We start from the raw sequence: 14,536 nt of genomic DNA, 5'->3' as shown, positions 1-14,536 counted from the left end.
GTTGAAGGATAATGAAGGAAAATACTGGCATGGTAAGTGCAGTTAATTTTCATCGATTTCAGCTCTAGAAAAGTAGCAACTACCCATCCCCCATTGTTTAGCAATACTGCACTTGGTTCTGGAGCAGCTGACATGCCTTGCAGGAGCCAGGGTGGTCTATTAGGACGCTGCCCTCCAAATATCCGGCATCTCTGCTCTGATGGCTGGATGCAGCTTCTGATCAGAGGTGCAGACAAAGAGGCCAGTAGCCATTTTTGTTGTACCACTCCTCCCACTTTTACAAGCCCCTCCCCTTCCAGCTGAAGTCACTTCCAGGGGACTTATTTATTTCTTCAAATATCCTCTTTGCCCCTTTGTCCCTTGTAATTTTTCCCCTCAGAAGCCATACACTAAACACTAGGACATTCAATTGCAAATATGGGGAAAATTAAAAAGTGACTGCAAGTGCCTAGGTAAAGGTTCAGAAAAGACCTTAGAAGACATTAAGATTGCACCTTAGGCTGATCTGAGGTACAGAGACAGCCTATGACAATCAAAACAACAAAAACAGTAAACAAAAACCAGCAAACCCTGGGGAAGGGGGAGACTGAGTTCCAGAGTTTCCACATTAGATTCAAATGTACAGAATTCAACAAAAACTCACAAGGCATAGAGAAAAACCAAGAAAGTATGGCCACTAAAAGGAATGAAATAAATCAACAGATACCATTCCTGAAGTCCTAATTAATGGCAGAGAGATTAGACAAAGACATTAAAAGAAACTACCTTAAACATGCTCAAAGAACTAAAGAAAGATGTGAAGAAAGTCAAAGAAACAATGTGTGAACAAAATGTTAATACCAGTAGACAGAAAACATAAAAAAGAAACCAATAAGTAATTCTGGAGCTGAAAGGTACAATAACAGAAATGAGAATTCACTTAGATTCAAAGCAGATATGAGCAGACAGAAGAATCAGTGAACTTACACATTGTGGGAGTCCCAGGAAGGTTGGTGCGGGGAGGTGGGCGGGGGGGGGGGGTGTTGTGCAGAGATAATATTTGATGAAATAGTGACTGAACACCTCCCAAATTTGATGAAAGACATGAATATAAACATGTAAGAAGCTCAACAGTCTCCACCTTATGAACTCAAACAGACACATGTTGATACACTATACTTAAACTTTCAAAACCCAGGACAAAGAGAGAATTTTGAAAAAAGCAAGACAGAAGCAAATCATCACATTCTATGGATCCTCAATAAAATTATCAGCAGATTTCTCATCAGAAACTTTGGAGGCCAGAAGACAGGGGTCTAATACGTTCACAGTGCTGAAAGAAAAACTGCCAACCGAAACTCCTACATCCAGCAAAACTCTAATTCAAAAAAGAGGTAGAAACTACCACTGGCATTTTTCACAGAACTAGAACAAAAAATTTCACAATTTGTATGGAAACACAAAAGACCCCAAATAGCGAAAGCAACCTTGAGAAAGAAAAATGGACCTGGAGGAATCAGGCTTCCTGACTTCAGACTATACTACAAAGCTACAGTAATCAAGACAGTATGGTACTGGCACAAAACCAGAAATATAGATCAATGGAACAGGATAGAAAGCCCAGAGATAAACCCATGCACATATGGTCGCCTTATCTTTGATAAAGGAGGCAAGAATATATAGTGGAGAAAAGACAGCCTCTTCAATAAGTGGTGCTGGGAAAACTGGACAGCTACATGTAAAAGTATGAAATTAGAACACTCCCTAACACCATACACAAAAATAAACTCAAAATAGATTAAAGACCTAAATGTAAGGCCAGACACTATCAAACACTTAGAGGAAAACATAGGCAGAACACTCTATGACATACATCACAGCAAGATCCTTTTTGACCCACCTCCTAGAGAAATGGAAATAAAAACAAAAATAAACAAATGGGACCTAATGAAACTTCAAAGCTTTTGCACAGCAAAGGAAACCATAAACAAGACGGAAAGACAACCCTCAGAATGGGAGAAAATATTTGCAAATGAAGCAACTGACAAAGGATTAATCTCCAAAATTTACAAGCAGCTCATGCAGCTCAATATCAGAAAAACAAACAACCCAATCCAAAAGTGAGCAGAAGACCTAAATAGACATTTCTCCAAAGAAGATATACAGATTGCCAACAAACACATGAAAGAATGTTCAACATCATTAATCATTACAGAAATGCAAATTAAAACTACAATGAGATATCATCTCACACCGGTCAGAATGGCCATCATCAAAAAACCTACAAACAATAAATGCTGGAGAGGGTGTGGAGAAAAGGGATCCCTCTTGCACTGCTGGTGGGAATGTGAATTGGTACAGCCACTATGGAGAACAGTATGGAGGTTCCTTAAAAAACTAAAAATAGAACTACCATACGACCCAGCAATCCCACTACTGGCCATATACTCTGAGAAAACCATAATTCAAAAAGAGACATGGGGCTTCCCTGGTGGTGCAGTGGTTGAGAGTCCGCCTGCCGATGCAGGGGACACGGGTTCATGCCCCAGTCTGGGAAAGTCCCACATGCCGCGGAGCAGCTAGGCCCGTGAGCCATGGCCACTAGGCTTGCGTGCCCGGAGCCTGTGTTCTGTAACGGGAGAGGCCACAACAGTGAGAGGCCTGTGTACCCAAAAAAAAAAAAAAGAGAGACATGTACCAAAATGTTCATTGCAGCTCTATTTACAATAGCCAGGACATGGAAGCAACCTAAGTGTCCATCAACAGATGAATGGATAAAGAAGATGTGGCACATATATACAATGGAATATTACTCAGCCATAAAAAGAAACGAAATTGAGTTATTTGTAGTGAGGTGGAGGGACCTAGAGTCTGTCATACAGAGTGAAGTAAGTCAGAAAGAGAAAAACAAATAACGTATGCTAACACATATATATGGAATCTAAGAAAAAACAAAGGTCATGAAGAACCTAGGGGCAAGACGGGAATAAAGACACAGACCTACTAGAGAATGGACTTGAGGATATGGGGAGGGGGAAGGGTAAGCTGTGACAAAGTGAGAGAGTGGCATGGACATATATACACTACCAAACGTAAAATATATAGCTAGTGGGAAGCAGCCGCATAGCACAGGGAGAGCATAGCACAGGGAGATCAACTCGGTGCTTTGTGACCACCTAGAGGGGTGGGATAGGAGGGTGGGAGGGAGGGAGACGCAAGAGGGAAGAGATATGGGAACATACGTATGTGTATAACTGATCCACTTTGTTATAAAGCAGAAACCAACACACCATTGTAAAGCAATTATACTCCAATAAAGAGGTTAAAAAAAAAAAAGAGGGAGAATTTAAGACATTCACAGAAAAGCAAAAGTTGAGGGAGTTCGTGAACCTGTAAGGTGAAATGAAAGGACATCTACCAGTAACTCAAATTCGTATGGAAAAATAAATATCTCAATAAAGGTAAATAAATGGGCAATTAGAAAAGCTAACATTACTGTAACAATAGTTTGTAACTGTACTTCAGAATTTAGAGATCAATATAATTCAAGAAAAAATAAACAATCATTAGTATAAAAGCTAGTATTGCTATAACTTTCGTTTGTAACTCCAACTCTTGTTTTCTATATAACTTAAGAGACTGGTGCATTTAAAAGGATTATCATTTTATATTTTTGGCCACAAAATGAATAAAGGTGTAATTTTGTGACATCAACAAATGAAAGGGGTGGAGACAGAGTGGTAAAGGAGCAGAGTGTTTGCATGTCACTGAAGTTTGGCTGGTATAAATTCAAATTAGAGTAGTATAACCTAAGGATGTTAAATGTAATCCCCATGGTATAAACGCAAAAAGCAAATGAAATATACACAAAAGGAAATAAAAGGAATGTAAAGATTTCTACAAAAATGTCAACCAAACACAAAAGAAGACACTAATACAGGAGACAGCAATAAAATCGGCAAAACTTTATCTAGATGGACTAAGAAAACGAGGGAAGACTCAAGTTACTAAACTCAGAAATCAAAGGGGGAACATTACTACCGATTCTACAGAAATAAAAAATATTATAGGAGAATGCAGCAGTCCCCTTATCCACAGTTACCACAGTTAACTGTGGTCCAGAAATATTAAGGTGTACTGAAATATATGAGCAAAGACAAAGAAACAGCAATGAGCACAAATGACATTGAGCTTTCATAGTGAACATACTGACCCAAGGCAAACAATACAGACTAATAAGAGACAAGGTTGGACAAATGGTCTATCTGCAGCATTTACAGCAGAGTTAACAATACGTGAGAAGAGGAATTTTATTCTAATTTATCCACTTAATTCTTCAAGAGTCTGTTTCCTCACCTGTAAAATGATAATATTACCTTCCTTACAAGATGGTATGAGATTTAAATAATTCAAAATATGCGAAATGTAAAAAAAAAACCTAGAAACTCCTGGATTTATGGGACATGCATCAATGAAAAGTCTTTAAAATAAGATTAGATTTAATGTTATAGGGAAGTAGAGAGTTTCTGAAGGTTTTATCATGTTAAGATGATAAAAGTAGTGTTTAATGAATGAGAAAGGGCTAGAAAGGAAAGACTTTTGAAAAAGACTTAGAGGGCTGCTGCAGCATTAAAATTTGGGGCCCTAAGATCCTGACCCAGGACAGTAAGAAGTAGAAGTCAGAATAGCTGTGGCTTGGGGGGAAAAAAGCAACAGAATTTTGTGGCATAAATGACTCTTAAGGATGCATTAGGTCAAAAGAGACAGAGACAGAAAAGCTGAAATAAGCCCATGAGTGAAATTACCTTAAAAGCAGATCTGTACTCTGCATTATTAATTCTCACAATAACCACCTCTCCCTAATAGAAAGGACCAATTTAACTGTAACAAATCCTTTTACAGAGCTTAAAGACTCCTGCAAGTCAGTCCTAAAGAATTTCTACACGTTTCCAAAATATCTTCCCCTAGTAATCTGAAAACAATATGAACTACTGAAAATATTAAAAATACTTATCACCAATTAAGTCAAATCATTTGGACACTTTTATCCAGAAAGAAAAGCTGTATTTAACACCACACATATAAAGCATCTTATAAAGAAAAAAGAAAATGAGAATTACACATGGATTTTGATCAATTTACTAAAAGGACCCTGATGGGGTACAAATTCCCCCATAGAGGCACCTTGTAAACAAGGCATTTTAAAAATAGAAAACAATGATGGAAGAAAACTAGTAGGTTATCTTTAATTTCCCTCCCAACTATTTCCTAAATAATACAATAAGGGATTTAACAAATACCGGTGTTGCCATTTCTTCCATAAAATATACTAGATTTTTAGACTAGATGATACTTAGTAATAATAAGGCTATTAACAAATCCTTTGCCCTAATTATTCCTAAAATACGCAGAGTCACCAAATTCTAAGTAAAAATGCAAAGAAGTTACTTAACTGTAGACTTACCCAGGTTTCCTTGCTCGACTGTTAGCACCACCTCATCCATCACCACAGCCCTAAAGTCCAGTTCCTCCTCACAACATTTGGCCTTTAATGCTCGTAAGATCTCTTTTTGGGGATAGTCTTCCCTGATTCGACGATCTGTCAAAAACCACAACTTGGCGGCCACAGAGCTACACATCTTGCTCTGCCTGTTCTTCCTTTTCTGGGATTACTTCCTCCTGAATACAGGCTCCTTCTAGCTGGAAGAGAAGATATACATACAAAGTAAATCAAGAAACTACTCAATTTTTTGCTTTCACACAAATCACGCCATGATTATATACTAGCTATGAAAAACAGGAACTATACCCTGTCTTCTCCGTCACTACAAACTCGAACAAATTATGTATATTCATGTATCTATAGCTATTGTTCAATTATCTTCCTTTATTTCATATATGTATAGTTTCTTATAAACATTTATAGGTATGCTTAAAAATCAGATGGTAGCACATATTACTAGATGAGCATCAACAATGATGTCATTCACATAGCAACTTTAGTCAAAATAAGTAATTTGAGAATGTGGGGGGGAAAATTTGAATAACTGCCAAAGTTATTTAAATAAATGCCAAAGTTCATTCACTAAAATTTGTTTTTCAGTCAGGAGACAGCATGCTCTTACTCACTGTTTTTATTCTATTTTTAAACAGAATTTTTCTTAAACAAACATAGCTTGTTTACTAGAATGTCACCAAGAGTTCTGCTTCTCAGGGTTTATATCATGAGCAAGACAACTGAAAGTCATTTTCATGAGAAGAAGAAAAAAGTTACAAGTTTTACTAACAAGCATAATAGGTGATTTCTAATATTATCCCAGATGACATGGCAAACCTAACACAGAAGGACAGGACAAGGGCAAGGAATAGAGGAAGCAACGGCCATACAGATGGACGGCTTCCAGCATCACAGCAGCCGGAACTGGTCCCTTACGCACCGTTCACGTGCTTTCCACAGTCTCAGCCAGAAGGGCCTGCTCCACAGATGCACACAGTAAGAGCAGAACATCATGGGACAGAGACACTACCACACACACACACACGCACACACACACCACCCCCTCCCTCAAGACCTTGACCTGTCCTGCCTACCACACTCACCCACCTGCCTGGGGACCCACAGTCTCAAAGGCATCAGGGGACTGGAGCTCAATTCACACATGAGGAACATGGGATGTGGCCTTCCAGGCGAATGGAAAGGGTCTCACTCAGAAGGAAAAGCTCCACAAGTCACACCAGAGCATCTAATGTAGAGATGTCCAGTTTCCCTTGAGAGGGGAACTATAAAAATGCCCTTAAAATGTTTACAATTGGGTAGGTTTTGAAGCAACCTGTCATTGACCTCCAATACTCCGAAGCCACGTCTGTGCCTCCCCTGACACTTAGTTCTTGACCACTGTCTGTTCTATGATTGACTTCATTGCATGAAATTGCACTGCATTACTAGGGCAGTTGTGGACCCAGTAGAAATCAGGATGGGATGTTATAGCCACTGGCAACTGGGAAGCAGTTATGGCATGTCAGCTTTCAGGAAAATGCCCAGGCCACAACCGTAACACAACATGGTGTTTTCAGTGATTCTATAACCAGACAATAAAAACACTCCAGGACTGCAATCTCACAGTCATGCAGCAACTCCTAAGAGATGATGCCAATGGGCATATCCATCTTGTCTGGCTTCATGGCCACAGCCCTGATATCCTCATGTAAAGTTTGGGTGTTTCTACACTGGTGTGCAACCAACAACTAACAACAGACTCATATCAGGCTCCCCATCGCCTTTCATTTTCTTTTTAATGAAAGGGCTCGAAATCCTCATGAACCTAGGGTTCTAAGAAAGAAAATGATTCCCCTCTCTGTCTGGAAGACATGAAGCAAAGGTAGAGAGCACCACTGGCCGCAACTGGACCACATTCTTTCAGGGGGGATGCCCACAGCCCCTAATCTGGAACTGGAGGAATGCTCTCGCCTTACAGAAGAAGTGGTACCATGGGAGCTGTCACCTTGTCCTGAACTGAGGTATCTTCAGTTTGATCACGTAGAATACATTTTCTTTATCACTTTCAAAAGATTTTTGCATTATGCCCTGGTTTTCCTGTAAAAATTTGTAGAGGTATGCGACAATGTATTCCAACTCAGTCTTCCTGTACAAGTAAATGACATCACCAGTTTCTAAAAGACAAAGTGTGCTTAACATCCCTCAGCTGACTGGTGTTGGTATCTTCAAGTAACACCTGTCTAGATTTTTTATCTACTATAATTTTAGTCATCTCCAGAGACCAGTTTATTGCCAGGGAGTGAAAGGGCACAACCTCTTCTCTGCCCGGTGGTCCCCCCCAGTTTCCATGGGAGGATGAGCGGCTGACCATCCTTGGTGCCCAGGGATACTGCTGTAGTGACTGTTCGCCTTTTTCAGACTGTTCCGTTGGGATTCACATTTAACAATACCCAGGAAACAGGTAAAGACGCCAGCCACAAAGCAGAGGCTCTGCATCTCCAACAGCCCTCCTGGCCTGAAAGGCCACCAATGCATTCCTATAGGCCAGGCAGAGACCAATAGGGTGGTATCTCCTCCCTGACTATGATTTTAAAACATCTACTTTTCTCTTTTTGTTCCCCATCTGTTAATATCAAGGAAAAAGACAAAACAAAAAAGCTGATAAAAAGTCAAAAGCGTTAACAGTAAACCTACACAGCCTAGGAGCACAAAGTATGCCAATAAAAGGTCAGTACTGACGTTCATATCATATCCACTGTTTTAAAAGACAGGAGGGGGCTTCCCTGGTGGCGCAGTGGTTGAGAGTCCTCCTGCCGATGCAGGGGACACGGGTTCGTGTCCCGGTCCGGGAAGATCCCACATGCCACGGAGCAGCTGGACCCATGAGCCATGGCCGCTGAGTCTGCGCGTCCGGAGCCTGTGCTCCGCAACGGGAGAGGCCACAACAGGGAGAGGCCCGCATACCGCAAAATAAATAAATAAATATATAAAAGACAGGAGGGACTTCCCTGGTGGTCCAGTGGTTGGGACTCTGTGCTTCCACTGCAGGAGGCATGCGTTTGACCCCTGGTCGGGGAACTAAGATCCCGCAAGCCACATAGCAATCAATCAATGACAGGAAAGAGTCCCCTGTAAAGTAAAATGGTTCCCCTTTTTTCCCCTGACATTTAAAGTAGTAGGTTTGGCTACCCAATAACATATCTGTAGGGAAAGAGTTTATTCTCCAACAGTGTAAGATCAATAGGGCATTTGCAAACGTCCACATATACATAGGAGTTGATTTTTCCTCTTAAAATATAAAAAAAAAAATCAGATCTACTAATTCTCTATTTTTTTATTTCTCCAGAAGTACCAAATAATATATAAACATCAGATAATAAATAAATGCTAAACTAGCCTTTTTGAAATAGAGAGAAATCTATAAAATTTAATTTTATATTAGAGATAGTTTTCCCGTGAAAACTTCTGGATAAGCACACCAATTTTTATGACTGTCATCTTCAAATACTCCAGGCAAGGCTAATTAAATGAGAATCATAAACAAGGTGATTTCTTGTAAGGCCCCCTTCCCAGTGGTAATTATTCTGGTAAAGAAAAAGCAAAATCACAATCTACCATCTGACGATATTAAGGGCATCTCTTACTGCTAGAAAAATTCTTTATTCCAGATAAGATATACCAAATGAACTTAGAATCAAAAGACTGAAAAAGAAAATATGTTGGAGGAGAGAATATATACATACTTAAATATAAAAACTAGAATTTACTCAATTTGGCAATAACTACAGCTGTACTTTCAATGATGTCGTTCTCTCCTGGATGAGGATTAGGTTTGCACAGAAAATAACAAATGTGTGAACGGGCACTCTTTCACTATTATTTCCTGTAACTGTTTTCTCCTGACGGCTTTCCCCCTGTACATAATCCCCAGGGCTTCATTCTTAAACCCTTCTTTCCTTTCTCTAGAAAAGTCATTCTCAGTCCAGTTTCAACTACTATCATTGACCTACTAAATATATTTTTCCAACCAGCAGTTCAACTGAATTTCAGATCTTGTTTCAATATGCCTAAACGGGCATCCTTAACTAAATGCCACCCACTATTGCCTCAGTTAAGCAAGTAAAGTACTGCAGTACATATTTATTGAAAAAGATTCCACAAATCAGTGGACTTGCACAGTTCCAACCCACACTGTTCAAGGGTCAACTCTGTGTGTGTGTGTGATAATATATATACAGATGATAAATAAATATATATATATAAAAATATACACACACACATATAATAAATAGATGCCACAGCAGAAGCATAATGTTTAAAGATGTTGAATGACATGTTTATCAAACTCCAAATACTGGGCTATTTTAAAACTAAAAGTTGAATGAACACTATTTCAAATTAAACCTCGGTATTAACAGTAACCATTTTACAGATTAAGAAATGAAGGTTAAGAGAGTTAAGAAATGCACCCAAAAAAATTTTTTTTTAACTAAGTAATACTAAGTAGCATAGCTTATATTTCCAGAGATTTTCTAAATCCCAACAGTCTCCCTCCAGATCATACCACATGCCTATGTTGACTTTAATTGTACCTTTTAACACCTACTTTGTTATGCTTAAGGTTTTAAACCAAGGATCTGTTTATCAAGGCTTTTCTCTCAATCTCAGTGAGTTCTAATGCTTCCCAGCCTCCCCAAAAAATCCAAAACACAACAAAACACAATCTGGGATACATATGAAATTTTACCCTCTTTCCTCTCCTTGTCTTATCCAGTGTCTCTTTCGGAGGTGGATCTGAATTACTGTAGGAAATGAGAATGAATGGGAGTAAGAGGCAGAGGGACAAAAGCATTAAGAAGATGAGAGAAAGGTAGGAACACCCCATTGTGTGTGTGTGTGTGGGGGGTGTACTTATTAAAGGGGTACAGAACATGAATGATAAAATGAAAATCTCAGAAGTCTCAGAGACAACCGATTAATAGTGTTAAACCTGTTACCCCATCATCCACTAAAACAATGTCCCTTTGAAACTTCGGTAGTTCCTCCACAGGCTCATCCTTTAGCTAAGACGCCACTTTAAAAATATCACTGTCTGGGTGCCATTCTCCTTAGCACATTAACTTGAAGTTAGACTGTAAGGCTGTGAAAGCAGGAGCAGGTTAGGTATTAATCAAAGTTGACTTTACAGTGACAGAAATGGATGACAATCCCCTACTTATTCTTGAAAGAGTATACCTCAAAAACAGAGCAAATATCTGATTTTCCAAACTTTACATGACACATTCACTCATACTCTCCTTACAGCTCTATCATAATACCTTTTCTTAAAAAAACGATATACAAGATTTTGCATGAAAAATGAGAGGATAACCATTTTCCTATACATACTCAATATGGTCCCTTGTACACTTTTTCTACTATATCTAAAGATATCGAAGGGAATTTGGATAAAATCCCTTTTGAGTAATTATATGTACCAATTACTGTGTTAGGCAGTTTACTTGTATCTTCTCACTTAATCCTCACAGTCATCCCTGTGACACATTATTGTCCTCACTGGGCAGGTGAGGCTGCACTAGCAGAGAGGTCATTTGTCTAACTTAGAAAGTGGTAGAAGAGCCCAGAGTCCCTTCAAATTCCACACACTCTATGGCACAGACTGCCACCTGCCTACCAATATCCACTTTCCACTTACTCCTCTGTAATAACAGATCTGATATTTACCTGAGCACAGTGCCATATGACTAAGAGGCTGCATTTGTATTGCGTAGGCCTTTCTGCAACTAGATATGGTCGCAGAGTGCTCAGCCAAAGTACTGCACTCCAACTTCCAGGAAGCATGCTAAAGAGATGTACTCTTCCTCCGCCCCTCCTCCATTCTGCTACCTGGAATGTGGGTGTCATGGCTACACCTCCAACAACCAGCTGGACAGAGGACAAGAGTCGACCCTAGGAAAAGTGCAGCTAAGTGTTAGAAGAACTTGAATCCCTGACAACTGCACAGTACTGTGGCCTTAAACTGCTTACTATCTCTTTTTCATGAGGAAGAAATAAACTTCCAACTCCATGATATTTTGGGATTCTTTATTATAGCCAAAAAAGATAAAACTACTAAATACACAAAACTAAGCATTCAACTGCATAATACATTCAATTAATATTTGAGTGCCCACTACGCACTCTCCCTAAAGATACCATGGTTAACAAAAGAGACAAACCCCCAGCCCCGACAGAACTAAAAATGATCTGATGATAAAATGTCATGAATAAGAAAAAATGCTCAACATCACTAAGCACTGAAACACAAAACTACCTCACAGGATGGTTACAATAAAGAAACAAAAAAAAACCCCCCAAAAAACAGAAAATAACAAGTGTTGGGGAAGACGTGGAGAAACTGGAAGCCCTGCCAACTGCCGGTGGGAATGTTAAATGGTGCAGCAGCTGCCGAAAACACTACGGAAGTTCCTCAAAAAATTAAAAATGGAATCACCATACAATCCAGCCATTCCACTTTTAGGTATATACCCAAAAGAACTGAAAGCTAAGTCACAAAGAGGTATCTGTACACGTATGTTCAGAGCAGCATTGTTCACAATAACTAAAAGGTGGACGCAACCCACGTGTACATTTGACAGATGAATAATAAGCAAAATGCATGTATCAGAATCTAATGCCTTAAAAAGGCATTAGATTCTGATACATGCTTACAACATGAATGAACCTTGACGACATTATGCCCCACAATCTAAAGTACTCAAATTCACAGAAAGTTGAATGATGGTCCTTAATGGCTGGGGCATTTAAAGATTAGGGAGTTACTGTTTTATGGGTATAGGGTTTCAGTTATGCAGGACGAAAGAGTCTGGAGATGGCCATGGTGATGGCTGCACAATATGAATGTACTTAATACCACTAATCTGTTAAGACGGAAATATTGTGTGTATTTTACAATAAAAAGAAAACTGGAAAAGGAAAAAAACTGTCATGAGCAAATTAACATGCAAATGTTTACACATTCCCAACTAAAGGGTCCAAAAAATATGTTACCTTTAAATAACCTGTAGCTTTGTTACTAAAATTCCTAAAATAGTCTGTGGTATAAACAAAACCTAAGTTTTCTCTGGAATCCAAATAACATTTCTAATGATTTCACTTAACAGAGAAATGTTACATCAAAGTATCTCTGGAATGTGGCACAAAATTTAAAAAATGTTCCTGAGATGCAACGCACAGTACAGCTCAAAGTTCATCACACTTAACATGTTAAATGTCAGGCCTTCCTTCGAAATTTTCTTTCTGGACACTATGCTGTAAAAAGGGCTGGGAAGCTGTTAACACATTCAAGAAGGCTTTGCAGATATGGCTAACTACATCACATGTCAAAGGAATAAGCTAACAACTGAGAACTCCAAAGCATCAGGGAAGAATTCCAAGTTTGTTGTATTTGGGCAAACCTGCATGAATTTTCAAGATGTAGTTTTCTGATAAAGCATCAAAGTCTGAAATACTGCCAAATACAGGACAGCAGAGCAGTAAGACAGAACCGGTCTGATCTTTTATAGCAAATCCATGCTCTATCTTGGAGACCTTATTTCTATATTTCTAAGAAAATGAAGCTAAGAGCTAGTATCAGAGGTGGTTAAAAGAGAGAGAGATGGAGAGAGGGAAACAAAAAGGGGACTGTTACGGAACTGAATAGAGCAAAAACATTTAAGAGGTAGGTTTGGATTATTTTTTTTTTTATCACAACTTGGTGGTGTGCTGCCACTTTTGAAAGAAAGGTAGTAAAAAAATAATAATAATAAACTTGGCATATAAACATTTACACAAATTTGTTCTGCTAATTCATCAATTCACAATCCAGTAGACTCCTCCAGACATTGCTGGGAGAAGTGATTGACAGGGGAAAGGACCAAACAGTAAAGTTTCCAAGTAATGAAAGACGATTTACCCAACATCTGTACCTAATCTGCCCCCCACCCCCGCCCTCCATTCAACCTCTCTCGAAACAAGAGGACCAATGAAATTAGACAGTAAACTCTATGAGGGCAGAATCCCCATCTGTTGTGTTCTATACTATTATCCCCAATGGGCAGCATAGAACCTCAAAAGGACATGGTTAAGGGTTAGGAGTTACTTTAAAGGACTTTGTTATGCTGAATGACAAAGGAGTATCAAAAAACCAGAGCTATTTTCAAAATTAAACATCAGGCAAATTGTACAACATAGTATCTAAACGTAGCTGTTTAAAATTTTATTTTTTCAGTTTCGCATAAAAAACAACCAACCCAAAGCTATTGCTACTTTCTATCATCACTATACAACCTTTGTTAACAATTAAAGTGGGGCCTGGGGTTGGGGCAGTAAGGAGAGGGAAAAAGATATATAAGCAGATGGGTTCCGTGCAGACCAGGCTCTAAGGGAGTAGATCTGGCTAGCTCTGTGACTTTTGTCCTCCAAGACAATTTTGAAAAGGAAAAAACATTGGAAAAGAAAACACTGAAAATGACACCATGGCATCAGTTACCATGAAGCCAGAAAATCAGTCCTTTTCTGCAAACCAAACATTTACACAGATACATATGGCACATAAATCTAAAATATATTATGTACAGATATTTTTGGAGGTACTATATTATTTCTTCACAACACTTAATATGACAAGCAGGAAAATTCCCAAGTAATGCAGGACAATTTACCCAACACCTGTACCTAATCTCCCCGATTCAACCTCTCTTGAAACAACTGCACATGCCAGTACAGCTAACATCTAAAAATACTACTTTCTTCATTGTTCTTATCACTACCTACCCACCCCTCAATAGCGTAACTATAACAATTCTAAAGGCTCTTTTCTCAAATGCTTATGACTTAATCCCACTTGCAGAGAATATTCTTTGTAAGCTAATCAGCCATAAAATCTCTCTACAAATCCACCCCCAAAAAAGAGTTGTCAGCAAGCAACATACAATAACTCACCCTCCTTACTTTATGTTTGGTTTTCTCACTCTTCATGGCCTGTTTGTGGGTACAGAAGTTCTTCCTCCACCCATTTTC

The 14,536-nt window shown here is 39.0% G+C and overlaps 1 protein-coding gene across 8 annotated transcripts in view; it reads right to left on the bottom strand.

Moving 5' to 3' along the window:
- Positions 1–14,536, bottom strand: part of RIMKLB (ribosomal modification protein rimK like family member B) — a 53,255-nt gene that overhangs the window by 26,942 nt on the left and 11,777 nt on the right. For all 8 annotated transcript variants that reach the window (XM_067695650.1, XM_067695652.1, XM_067695653.1 and 5 more), the window contains one exon: positions 5,444–5,679. In XM_067695650.1, the coding sequence (XP_067551751.1) occupies positions 5,444–5,618 (175 nt within the window). In that variant the 5' untranslated portion in view covers positions 5,619–5,679. The remainder of the gene's footprint in view (positions 1–5,443; positions 5,680–14,536) is intronic.

The sequence above is a fragment of the Pseudorca crassidens genome, chromosome 11 (genome assembly GCF_039906515.1).
Source record: "Pseudorca crassidens isolate mPseCra1 chromosome 11, mPseCra1.hap1, whole genome shotgun sequence".
Lineage (NCBI taxonomy): Eukaryota > Metazoa > Chordata > Mammalia > Artiodactyla > Delphinidae > Pseudorca > Pseudorca crassidens.
The sequence above is the reverse complement of the archived record's forward strand: the minus strand, read 5'-3'. Positions and strand labels throughout refer to the sequence as shown.